Here is a 13,503-nt window from a genome sequence, read left to right on the forward strand (position 1 = left end):
TTGTGCATGGCCAAACAGCCAGCTCACTCTGGAGGGAGGAAAAGGGGTGAAGGTCTCTTAGAAATGATCACTAGGACATGTGGGTGCTGCTGGAGCACCCCTATCCCTGGCTGAGACACTCTCCACCTCTACCACAGCACGATTCCATACCCATGGAAGCAACTAGGAATGGGCAGCAGCACCTGTTGTGTTACAAAACACCCAAGCACCAGCACCTTCCATTTTCCAAAGCGTTCATCCTAGGGCAAGTCAAAATCCTGTGTCACTATTTTTACCAAATGTGGAGATTTACAGAAAAAAAACAACTTTGTCTTGAGATCTCTGAAGGACTCACAATGGAATCAAAGAGCTTGGTGCTGCTTTTAATGGAGAAACCACCTACAAGGCATATGTTTTTTGACACGCTCCGAAACGGTCACTGGAAAGAGCTCTAACCGTCAGTGCTTTCTTATTATCATAGTTATGTGCTGTGCTGGAAGTTTAATTACAGAAACTATCAATGCAACAGGAGATAAACACTTTGCTTTTGAAGGGAATTAATTTATTTGGAGATCCACATCACACAGGCACGCTGCTGGAGATCCAAGCAATGCCTGACCTCAATATCGTTAAATCGTGCTCCGGCGAAGCTCTCCTGGATTTTAAATACTTATTTTAAGAACAAACTTCCCTCTTCTAAAAAAAACCCCACATTTAAACACCAGTGATGCCCCAAAAGCCCCAGTTCTAGTTGTTTCCTTAGAAAACCAGCAATCCACAGACATCAAAGAGGAAACTTTGTGATGTTTGGGGAAAGGAAGAGGAAGGCAGCCTCAAAGAAGAGAGCAGTGGGAAAAGCTGCAGGGAAATGTCACGGTTCCCATGCTTTGGAGGAGTCACAAGGCATCCCAGCTTGGAGTTCCCAGGTTTCCATCGAAGATTCAAGTCCTATAAAACCTTTCACTGAGGGATCATGCCCACAGCAGACCCACCATGGCCGCCTCAAGAGAAGCACAGCTGCCCAGATGTGGCGTAGTAGCCAGAGGCGTCCGAGGAGAACCTCTGGGAGAGACGCACCGAGTCCAGCTGCACCTCCCCGAAGTGGAAGTTCTCAAAGAGCTGAAAGGAAGAAGAAAAAAAAAAACACTTGAAGGGATGGAGCCTGCAGCTGGCACACGGCTCTCTCGCAGGAGCTGGCCCTGTCAAAAGCCTCTCCTCACCGATTGGCTTTGCCTTTATATCAAAGTCTTCTTTAGGTTATTTTTCCCACTAAAGACAGCACTTGAACTCTTTTTATCTACAGCAGCAGCTGCTGAAACCTGCCCTGTTTTGCTGCCTGTGTCACTGAGGGAGCATGGGGAGGCACCACTGCTCTGGAGGCACCACCCAGGGTGGCTCTCGAGGTCACAGGCTCTGCAGCAGCAAGGTTTGAGGCCAGCAGGTTTGCACCAATCCAGGCCACAGGATGCAGGACTTAACAGCCACAGCTCAGTCCTAATTCAAAGTAGCAGGCTGGAGGCACAGGGCTCCTCATCCCAGCACTGACCCCGCTTTGTTCAACAAATCCGTCTTTGTTCCGCAAAGACTTGAGTGCAAATTAAGGAAAGCAAGCCAGCTCGGAGCCCGGGGGGTGTGGCCCTGCCCATTAATCCAACCCACCGAGCAGACCAAGGAAAATGACATCAGAATTCCTTACAAGAAGTTACTGCTGGAAAAGCATCGTGGCATCCAGGCACAAAGTGCTCCTCCCGTTCCATTAAGCAGCAGGAAATTGCTCTACCTGGGAACATCAGCTGTGCCTCAGGAAAAGCTTCTCGGTGGAGATGCTAATTTGGAAAGCTCTGTTTAACAGGGGAGCTGTGAGTCACTGAGAACCTGAGCAGTGGCTTCTCCCCACCCTGGAGATCTCCAGAATGTCCATTCCATCTGTCTCCTATTCAGTTTTCTATCTGTCCCTGCAGGCGTGGGCTTGAGACAGTCCCCCAGCCCTTGCTGCCCTTTACAGAAGGCAAGAAGGAAAGCCAACACATTAATCCTCCTGGAGCCAATGGTGCATCAATTCCTCCATAGAGGGACTGACTCTGAAATCCCAAATAACTACTTAGCATCTGAAAGGCTGCACTTCACCTCCTCCAAAGAGGCATTTGGCCCTGCCTGGCACTGATTTGGGCACAACTGCTCTTTTGTTGTTTGTCCCAAGAGTATTCTGTACCCTTTTTTCCAGAGGAGACCAGCTAGTTTTCTTTCAGGACAATTCCTGGGTTTGCTGTCACTCCACAAAGGAGAAGAGCCATAGGGACAGTGATTCCCTGCCCATCTGGGGGCAGAGCAAGAGACCCCAGGGCAGTGTGGTGGCCTCAAGGGACACTGTGAGTGGTCAGTGCCCTAAAGAAGAGCAGCCTGCAGAAAGAAGCTGTGCTAAGGAAGCATCTCAAACCAGGAGAGAAGGAAAAGAGAGGAAGAGAAATTATGAGAGCCACACAAACTCCATTTCACACAATTAAAGATTTATACAAGAAAGATTAATTATGTTCCCAAAAGCCTGCGCCATTCATGTTGGAGGACTTAGGATAAAATGTCTCATTAATAAGAGATAGCAGTAAAAAGGGGTTGGTCACCTTTCTCTTTGTTTTGGCTGACCTCAGAAGGGAGGATGGTGCTCTTTGGGGCTGCCTGCAATGCTTTGTGCCCATTCACCCTAAACCTTCACACCCGTCCCTGTCTCAGTGGCTGCTCACACTGTCACTCCTTCCCATCACAGAGCCCTCTCCACCCAGCAAAAACAGAAATTACCTCTCTCTGGACTCCTGACAGAGAGAGTGGCAGGTGTGCTGGGAAACAAGGAGTACTTAGGCTTGAGAAGAGCCCCCTCCAGTGCCTAAAGGGGCTCCAAGGGAGCTGACAGGGACTTTGGACAAGGGCATTGAGTCATGGGACAAAGAGGAATGGCTTCCCACTGCCTGAGCATGATTCAGATACTGGGAAGAAATTCCTCCCTGTGAGTGGGCAGGCCCTGGCACAGGGTGCCCAGAGAAGCTGTGGCTGCCCTGGATCCCTAGAAGTGTGCAAGGCCAGGTTAGCAGGGCCTTGGAGTACTCTGATCTAAGGTGTCCCTGCCCATGGCAATGGAACAAGGTGGGCTTTAAGGTCCCTTCCAACACAAACTATTCCAGGATTCCATGAAGAAAACAAATTAAATGCTGGCATGTGCCAGACCCATCAGCAGCGCTAGAAGTCACACCTTTCCACAAAATAACAAAGGAAGAGATTTGTTTATGCTGTTGCTGCACACCACAACCTGTTTGTCTCACTAAACACATGTACTTCAAAGCAAAACTAAGTTAATGAGACAAACCCTCCCCGAGCCCCTCTTGCCTCACACAGCCTCAGGCATGTCACAGCAGAAGGATGACTGGGAAGCCCCAGAAGACACTGCCCAGGTCAAGGGCCCTCCATTTGTACACTGCTAAAAGTGCAGCAAAGCCATTGTAGCAAAGCACTTTGTATTCCCTTGGCTTTTTTAAGATTCACCACCTCCCATGTGTTCGAGCAGCTGTGTGTTTCCCAGGGAGGAACGCTGCTAGAACTATTGATTTTTGGTAATGTGGCTGTACTTTCTGAGAGTAAACATGCTACAAGATTTAGAGGACAACCACAGACACTTTTTTCTGCTCTTGTTTCAGGCTGGCTTCTCACTGATGCTCCTTGTGCTCCCTGAGGCTTCCCATGACAGAAACCACCGGACTCCAGGCACAGAGATCACAGCACAGCTGAGACCTGCCCCAGGCAGTGAGGAGAGAGGCCCCTCAAACGTCATCCTCAACACCTCTGGAACACCAGGAATCCTCCAACACCTCTGAACACCAGGAACCCTCCAAGACCTCTGGAACACCAGGAAGTGGCTTCCCATCACAAAAGCATCCTGCACTCGGGTCCCTGGGGACTTGGGAAGAGATTGCAGAGAGCCAAGGCTCTGCTTTTGACTTTCACTTCTATTTATCTTGAGGAGAAGCCAAGCAGAGCCAAGAAAGATATTTATAACTCCCCCCTCTCCCCAGCCACCACGGAAACACTCTGGTTTTGGAGGAGCCCTGGAGCAGAGCTGATGAAATGCCTCCTGGGAAAGCATCTCAGCTTTTTCATTCTGCACCAGGGAAGGAGGTACCTGGAGGTTGTTGCCCTTCAGAAGCAACCACTGATAACTCCCTCTCCCATCCTTCCCTCTGGCTGCCAAGGGCCCACCTTTCCATGGAAAGGCTGCAGGGAGCACGAGGAGATGTGGATCAGGAGCAGCCAGGAGGGAGGCAGGGGAGGAGAAATGCAATCACCCGCAGAGCCGTGTCATTTGATTGGAGTGGGACGTGAGGCTCAGCAAAAGCACAGTAATTCTATAAATCCAAACATGCCAAAGGATTTATGTCCTCGATGCCCAAGGAATAAATAAGAGGATGGAGGCTGGGATTTTTTTTTAAAAGTATTATAAATGAGAATGAACCTGATGGAGGTAAAGGTCAGCTTACAGAATCAACACCACACATGCAGTGCAAGCTACTAACTCCCATCAAGGGAATAGCACTTAGAGGACTAAGTGTCCTCCATCTCCCTGCTGCCTTCCCAAATTGAATTAGAATGGAATAAGGAAAGAGCACTGTTAACTTTTAACCCCAGACCCGGCACCTCCAAGCTAGCTCCAGGGATGTGCCCTGCCTTTCAAGCCACAGCCAGAGGTGTGGGCAATGCTCAGACAGGATGCCTGCATCTCCCACGGGGACAGAGCAGGTGCCTGGAGGGTGGCAGCAGCAGCATCCCAGGATCTGTGGGGGATGGCACAGACTACAGCCACACTGCCCTCCCCAAAAGCCATGAGCTCCCAAGAGAAGGACAGAACTGGATGATGGATAACCCATATTTCACAGGTCAGCCTGCAAACTACTGTAGGTCCAAGTGCTCCTCTCTCTCCCTCTCCCCTCCTGGGGACTGGGTCCAAGGACACACCACTCAGGTCGTGATGAAGGCAGGCAGCCCTGTGGAAGCTCCCAGAAAGCAGGTTTTCCTCCACTTCTCCCCGCAAAGTCGTTTATCCTGAGCAAGGAAAAGCCAGCAGCACCACTGTCATTTCTGACACCACATTTTCTCCCTAAAGACAATTCCGTTCACATGCTGGAAACCCTTCTTCCTCTGAGGTCTGTTCCCCTCCATTACCCACAAATTACCCAGCAGACCTCCCTTGGGATGAGACAACCATTTTCTGAAGGAAGACAAGAGGCTGAAGACTTGTTTTGGGAGAGAGAGAGAATCACACATCAAACCGCTCTCTCCTTGCAAACCTGAGCCAAAACTGCTTGTACAAACTTCAACCCCTAAACCACAACAACTTCCTTATCAAAGGCAGAGCAACAGATCAAACCCACGATGCCTCTCTGCCACATTTTCTTCCCCTTTTCAAGCCTGTGAAGTAAGCTTTGCTGAGGCAAGGAGGAGGATGCCTCCTCAATGAAGAAGTTAAAACAGGCGCCTCAATGATGTCGCGTTCCCAAGTGCGGGTGTTTGTCAAGCTGTCCTCCTCGGGGGGCCACTTCCCACAGACATCCCTCCCTCCTGGAATGAGCCAGCACCTCTGTGCTCCAGCCTGCCAGCAACAGCAATAAATCACAGCCAATCCACAGCAGGACAGCAGCGATGTGTTTCGGCTCTGGTTATGAAGAGCGGAGGTGCCAACGCAAACTGGGGTTTTTAAATCACCTGTCACGGGCTCAACAAGCATGAGAAATGTGAATGGATCCGGCTGGAGGAGCACGGGGAGGTGGGAGGACAAAGCAAGTCCAGGGAGGGGAAGAGAAGGGAAGGGAGTCAGAGGTGTTTAAAACTTCCTTCACGTAATCTGTGGCTCACATTCACGCCGCCTTGGCCTGGAGTTTGCTACTACCATCAGGATTATTGATCAGTTTTTAAAGCCTTACGTCGTTTACAGTAGGCAGCCAAAAAAAGACCCACCCTGAATTAATGAAAAAGTCCAAGCAGCTCTGCTGAGAGCCTTGGAAATGCCGAGGGAGCAACAACTCACTGCGATGCCTGGCAATTAAAAATTCCCACTCACAAGCAGGGATACCTCGGGATAAAATGGATGTACACACACACACACACACACACACACACACACACACACATATCTCTCCCTGGACTGCAGGCAGTTCTGCTGTGAACTCCAGCCCAGGAAGCAGTGCCTGAGGGCTGGGCTATTACAGATCAACAGCACAAAACTGTCCCCGGTGACTCAGCACTGTAATGTCATTAGCCTGTGACAATCCACCTCACAAACCCCACTGCCCTGGCAGGGAGCTGAGGGAGGGTCCTGTTTTCCATGTCTGGAATGAATACAGAAATCAGCAGCTTCAGAGAGGCTGGGAGGAAGAGGTTCATAGCTCCAGGAGCTATGGATGTGGATGATCTCACCATCATTCCTGCTGCGTGATCCACGCTGAGGATGGGACACCAGCAATCCCTCCTCTGCTGTTTCTCCTGGGTGGAAGATGTTTATCCACCCCAGGATCCCACCCAGGAAGGGTGTGAACAGCCTGAGCACCACTGGGCTGTGCCTCCATGGTAGAGCACGTGCAGGAGGACCACGCTGACAGATAACCCAGTGCATGGACAGCCCCAACAAGAGATTAAAGGGAGGCTTTGGAGGAGCTGGAGCCTTTAGAGCTTCAGCTGCTCTGCACAGAGTGACAACAGCACAGCCCCAGTGTGTACCCATGGGCAGCAGTGGTAAATGAGGGCACAGGCTTGGAGAGCCAGGAGCTCTCTGTTGGAAATCAGCATGTTATGGTGCTGCTATCCCCTCTGGGGAAGGGGAGGAACAAACCAAATGCCAGGCACCCACTGACAAGCATGGAGAAAAATTAAACAGTGTTTCTGAAGAGGTGCCTCAACACAGAGCAACAAAACTTGTCTGTCTGCAGAATTTCTGCACTCTCCCCTGGAAGTCTTTCCACCTGCTAAGGGATGATATATTTGAATTGAAGTTTGTGCACGATGTCCACAGCTTGGGATGGAAAGCCCTGGAGAAGAGCAGAGAACAATCACCCTTCCAAATCATCTGGCCAAAGCACAAAGGCAGATCCCATGCCAGACACAGCAGGAAGGGGCTGACTCCACCAGGCAAAAAGCACTGATGGAGGAAATGGCAAAAACATGGAAAGATTAAAAATCTTAAAAAATTAAATCCTGAAATGTGAATGTAACACTCAGAAACACTGAGGGACTCTAAGAGAGTCCACTGAACTCCAGCAAGCTCTGTCCATCCGAGTTCCTCTGATTAACCTCCTGTGCTGCACAAAGCACAGCCTCCAATTTGCTTTTGGGATCTCACCTACTTGTTTAATGCACCTCAGTCCTGCAGCCTCCCACACAGGCCTGCCAGGACCTCTCCACAAGGCTGTTATCTGTTATCTCCACACCTGTCACAGCTCCCAGGCTGCAGTATGTGCTGGCAGAGCTCCTTCTTCCTCATCCCAAAAAATTCACCAAACCCCATCCCAGCTATGACCCAAACACCCCCAAACTATGACAGACAAACCCCAAACCAAAGCCCCTGGTGGTTCCCAGAAGATGAGACACAACCAGGCAAACTGTCAAAATCTGGGCAGTTTGTCGAATGAGTAGATTATTTTTCCTTCTGTTTTTGACTTTCAAAATTTTCTGCAACAATTTGGTGCCAAAAAAGGAAATACCTGATTCCTGTGTTATTCACCCTGGACAGCACTCCACCAATGATTATCTGTCAGAGGTTTAATTGTGCTTGGAAGCTTGCCAGCAATAATGCATGGGAAGCACAGGGAAAGCAGGCAGAGAGGCAGCTCTTCCCAGCATTCCCAACCTCCTCCCCAAATCAGCAACTGCTTCCCTTTCCATGGCTTTTTAAAGGAAGGCTGGCTGGCCATCCAACACTTCCCAAGGCTGTCCAGGTGTTACAGTCCTGGAGAATGTTGTGCAGAGTCACAAGGGTGGAAGAGGGGTGGGAAGAACAGAGAGGGCAGTTGTCACCTGGGCTGTCCCCAGCAGCACCAGCACAAGGCTGCAGATTGGTTTGTTCTGCAAGTGTGCAGCTGGCTCTGGAGTGTCTCTCCATCCCCAATATAGCATCCAGTGCATCCACAAGGAACAGCCCTTCCCCTCTCCTTTTCTTCCAGCCTCTGGCAAGATTTAAAAGGCAGCAGCAGAGACCTTTTCACCTCATCTCCCTCAGGAAGAATAAAGCAGGCAGACTTCAGGAGGGAGAAAATCTTGTGTCATAGGAGTCCCAGTGGCCTCTCTCTTGGGAGATACCCATCAGGGCTATCTCCTCTGTGACACAGGAAAATCCCTTACAATTACATCCTTGGTGAAGTCCCTTGGAAACAACATAACCATCTCTCTCTGGCAAAGTGCTGCCAACATAAAAAGCAGCAGCAAGTGCATGGAGAAAGATCCAAGGCACATGATGGGAGGTTTCTTTTTTGTATTTTTGTTTCCTGAGCCAAAGCAAATGCCACATAAACACCAAGAAGCTCTTGGTACGTTCCCAGATGCCATCTCATGGGTGCTCTGCACACATTCCATGGAGGAATCATGAAGGGACAAACTGAAGAAAGGACCAGTGAAGGTCATCAGCTCCACCATCCTCTCCTTCTCCAAGGCACGAGGAGCTCGGTGGTGGCAGATCCTGGATTGACACCTCTGCTCCCTCAAAACAATCAGGACCTCCTTTTCCCAGCTCCTCTAGAGCAGTGCTTCCTTATCCTCCCCTTTACAAAGACTTTCCTGATCCCTTGCTGCAGTTTAAGCCCATTATTTATCACTTTATCATCCATTACTGGCAAAAGCATTTCTAAGCTTCAAGACTTTTTCCTACATGCTGCTGTCCTTCCCTTTATTATCCTTGAAACAACTCTTTCAGCCCCAGCTTGCAGATATTTTCTACCCCTCCAAGGATCTTACTGTTGTCCCCTGGGCTCCTTGCACCCATCCATTGTACCCAAAACTGGACAAATCCTTCAGCTAAGCACAGTCAGAGGTTCACTTTAAGGACATTTGCCTTTTTTTTAATTTCCAAGGGCTGACTCAGTCTGGAGCAGCCCCCCATAAGCCAAACCCTGGCCTGTTGGGCTGGTATTGAGGAACTTCTCCATCCCACACCGGTGCCACAGCTCCCTCCTGGACCTGTCCTTGTTTGCAGCTGCCTGTTTGTTTCTGCCTGATTTCCCAACATTGTTTGGAGCTCTGCTCCCTCCTGCTCACGTGTGCAACTTCCCTGCCTCTCCCCAGCTGGGTTTCACCTGCAGAGCTCAGAGTGCATTTCATGCTGCCCTCAACACCCTCCTGACCTCCACGGGTGGGATGAGCGTGAGGTTTCCATTCTGTGAATATGGAAGCAGCTGATCCTTCTGTGACTGCTGCCATGTGAAACCTCAGCTCAGCTCTTGATAAAACTGGAGCAAAGCCACCCCAGCTGCCAGAGGGTGATGCAGCAGTGGGGAGGGTGACATTCAGCAATAGTCTAAATTAATGTGTCAGGCTGGATTTCTTTCAAACAGAACTGTTCAGGGCTGGGTGCAGGCCTTTGTTCAGCTGAGATCCCCTCCCTCCAGGATCCCCCCCTCCCCACAAGCCAAACCTAGTGGTGCTCCTGCCACTTCCACGCTGCAAAACCTTTGCTTTAGCTCACAGTTTTGGGTCTGTTCCCCCCATCACAAATCCATGAAAATTCATGTGCTTCAGGAAATCAAACCCCAGTTGCTATGGTGAAAGGCATTCTGCAAACTAAGAAACAAATACAAGTGGGACATTTGGAGGTTACCAGATTTTTGCACGTCTTTCAGACAAGAATAAAAACCCTTTCAGCAAATTAAAGGCTCTGATAAGATCCCAGACCAACACCTCCAACGTGAAGGATTTGCAGTACAACTTAAGGAAATTAATAATCAAACAGTGCATTTCTCCACAGGAGCCTCATCCCCATGGCTCCTATTACAGCAAATGCAGCAACAGTGTCTGAGAGCTGGGCTCTGCCTTTGCTGCAGGGATGGCAGAAGGCCGGGGAGGGACACGGACCTGCCGTCACTGTGACCTCTCACTACGCCCACCGAGCACCAGAGGAGGAGCTAGCTACAGAGCCAGGAAATTAATTCAGACAGACACAGAAAATTATCCAGCAGAAGGGTCATGGCACCTTAGGGATGAACTGTCTACTTTTGCTAATCAGTGGGTTGGGGTTTTTTGCATTTAATGTGCTGGGTCCTTGCCTTCTATTAAGGCACTGCTGTAATTCAACCCCTGCCAGCTCCACAGAGAAAAATTGTCCTCTTAAGATCAAAGAGGTGACACTGCCCTGGCTGGCTGGTGGCACAGCAGGGAGCTCAGGGGAGTGAGGAGGGGGATGCTCACTGGGTGGGAGGCAGTGGAGAACCTCCAAAGGGCTCAGCTGCTGGCCTGGGTGAGAGCGCAGAGGTGCAGGGGAAAGAGCATTCAGAGCTCTTTTCTCCCCAAACCATCCTCCAGTTCTCACAGATCCTGCTAAAATTAGTCAGAGGGGTGTAGAGCACCTCTGAGAGGAAAAAAAAAGGCTTTTCCTTTTCTTGGTAAGGTCACCAAAGAGATCTCTGTCATGCAAAGGCAGCACAAACCTTCTGCACTGCGCTCTCCTCAGCGCTGCGGCTCAGCCTTCCCCCAGAACCTCCAACACTGCCTCCAAGGCCTGAACACTCCAACAAAGATATCTTCCCTCCTTTGTCTGCTCTGATTTTTCAAATGCCACTTCAGATTCCTGTTTCATCAAATGCAAATAACATGAATATGGCTTTTTCTCCCCCTGAAGAATATAATTCACAGGAAAGCATTTTCACAGCGACCCCAATTTAATCTCCTTCTTTTTTCCCTGTGATTATACAAACTGATCTCCAGTCTCATCTGCTCAACTGTCACATCCTCCCAGCCCACTGTTGCTCTAATTGCACACTGCTGAGCCCCCTCAATTGTTCCAGTACCTCTGGGTAATGGCAGGAATTCTCCCCTCTGCAAAGTGCCAGCACAGCCTTTCATTTCTGCTTTTGATTCTTCTCTAAAAACGAGGTGAGGAAAGCACTGCCTTATTTCTGAGATCCTGATGTTGCACCACAATCTCTTACTCAGTCTCCCCTCACCTCAGTGGATTCTTTGTTTGGTATTTTTAACTCTAAACTTTCCAAGCAGCCACCTCCTGTTAGGTATTTGTTCCAGCTGTCAGTCCTACTTTGGATCTACATCTTTACCACCTTGCTGAGGATAACAAGATGTTCTTACCCTTTCTGAACACCAGGCAGTCTTGTCCCCACCTAATGCCAGTTCTTTGGCTCTTTGATTCACCTCAGCTTAGAAATAGATCAGGAAAAGACTCAGCCTCCTTAAATCCACAAACAAAATTTACACAAAAGGCCTGGGTTCCAACTGTTGCAGAACACAAGACACACTCCTCATCTGCAAGTGCAGCTGGCTCTGCACACGTTCATTTGTTTAGAGCTTGGTGGGCTTGGGGTATTTTGAGGGGTCAGGGGTTTATTCAGGCCAAGGTTTTTCTTTTCCATTGCACCTCTCTCTGTGGCATTGCATCAATGTTTTAAACTGAACTGCTGCATGCCCCAGCCACCACACTGCTCTTACCCAGCAGGACAGACAGGCTGGCAGGGAACACCACTGGCTCTCCAGAGTATCAGACAGTAAATGCACTTTCCCCTGCTCCCAGTGGAAGCAGGTACAGTGCCAGAACTCAATACACTGATGCAGGCCTCAAAAGAGAAGGAGCCTCATCAAATGATGCCTTATCTGACCTAGAAGCCCTCCCTGGGCACTCTTGCAGCCCTGCTGCTGGACTAGGGCACAGCAGCATGTGTCACCACCTTGGCTGATCCCATTCCCAGTCTTCCATCCCAGCTTAAAGTCTCCCCTAATGCCCTAAAGACATAAGATGTGCAGCTTTCTGCTGCTGTACCTCAGTAGCTGTTCCCTCAATATTTAATCTTGTAAGCTGTTAATGCACGGATCTGTGCTAAGCAGCAGAGTTCAGCTTTTTCTGCACTCAGAATTTGCTTCCTTCTTGTCCGAGCATGGCAAAGGCCATTCATTTCCTTCTCAGACCTCAACTCAAGCCAAAATTCATTCCATTTTGACCCAGTGAGAGTCCAGGTGGTTTTCTTCCTTTCCCTTAAACGTGCCACAGAAATTTTTGGCCAGCCGGCCTTTCTGCGTTTCTTTTCCTTTTCATTTATTCACTGCAGCCTTAGTTGGATTTTTTCCCCCCTAAACAAAAACAAATAAAAGCCCGGAGGCAGCGCAGCCTCGTCTCTCCGGAGATGCCAGCAGCTGCCCTGGGTGCCTTGGTGCCAGCTGCAGCACAGGGACATGGCAGGGCTCTGCCAACCCAGCATCTCCCCCAGGCCTGAGCTGCTGGGGCCTTCCAGCAGGAATTGCTGCCTCCTCCCTCTGCTCTCCTGACTCTTTCCTGCCTCCTCCCTCCGCTCTCCTGACCAGAGAACGCTTTCAGTGCACGGCTGGGATGTTCAAAGCCAGCCTAGAGGGAATACGTATAGCTCCATGTCCATGAAGCATCTCCAGCTTTATGGCATGCCCCAAGCTCTGTTGGACACAAATCTCACACAGCCCCTTGGGCTCTCAGCCCCACCTATGCCAGGAAACCTTTTTCAGGGATATTCTTCAAGACAGAAGTAATTTAAACTCCCAAACGCAAGTCATCCTACAGGATCTATTTTCTGAGCAGTGTGGGAAGGTACCGGCCTGCACAGCCATTTATTAGCACAAATAGGAGTGTATGTTTAACTCCGTGGAATGGGTAGAACAAAGGATTATTAAATAAAATTCTGATTAGTTCAGCTGAAAGCAAAATACCAGCTGGAGCCTGGTGTAGCATAGGCATGTTATCAGCAAACATGCGCTGCCAGCGCATCTGCACACACACACAGACACAGACACACAGACACACAGCCCAGCTCTGACCATGGAACAGCAGAGCCACAGCACTCCCATCCTGCTCTGTGCCCGACAGCTCCAGCCCTGCCCTGAGCCTTTGGCCCTACAGGGCTGCACAATGGCACTGAGAGTGATGAAACCTGAGTTTTCCCACTTCCCCTCCTACCAGCAGCCATGCTTTGTTAGCGTTCCAAGTGGGAACACAGCCACTCAGCAGAGCTACCACAGAGTCCTACTGCCTGGAATCACATGCAGGGCACATGGCCCTCCCTCCCACCAGCCTGCCTAAGTGCAGCCATATTCATTAACAGCTCTTCTTTAGATCCTGGTGCAAAAGTTAATGAAGCCACTTTGTGAGAGGGCAGCCTCCCCAGCAGAAGATAAATAATGGATATAAAAGCAGGCTGGGAGGGAGCTGGCACATCCCTGCAAGGTCATGCTGGAATGCATCAGTGCCTCACCGAGGCTGGGCTGCTCCGGTAAGGAGCCTGCAGCTATTTATGACTCATGTAATTAATTAATGCC

At 49.9% G+C, this 13,503-nt stretch overlaps 1 protein-coding gene across 6 annotated transcripts in view; it reads right to left on the minus strand.

Annotated features, from left to right (window-relative positions):
• Positions 1-519: 519 nt before the first annotated feature.
• Positions 520-13,503, minus strand: part of ASCC1 (activating signal cointegrator 1 complex subunit 1) — a 34,528-nt gene continuing 21,544 nt past the window's right edge. For all 6 annotated transcript variants that reach the window (XM_059477189.1, XM_059477191.1, XM_059477192.1 and 3 more), the window contains exon 10: positions 520-1,098. In XM_059477189.1, coding sequence (XP_059333172.1) covers positions 982-1,098 — 117 coding nt within the window. In that variant the 3' untranslated portion in view covers positions 520-981. The remainder of the gene's footprint in view (positions 1,099-13,503) is intronic.

The sequence above is a fragment of the Ammospiza nelsoni genome, chromosome 8 (assembly GCF_027579445.1).
Source record: "Ammospiza nelsoni isolate bAmmNel1 chromosome 8, bAmmNel1.pri, whole genome shotgun sequence".
NCBI classification, from domain to species: Eukaryota; Metazoa; Chordata; class Aves; order Passeriformes; family Passerellidae; genus Ammospiza; species Ammospiza nelsoni.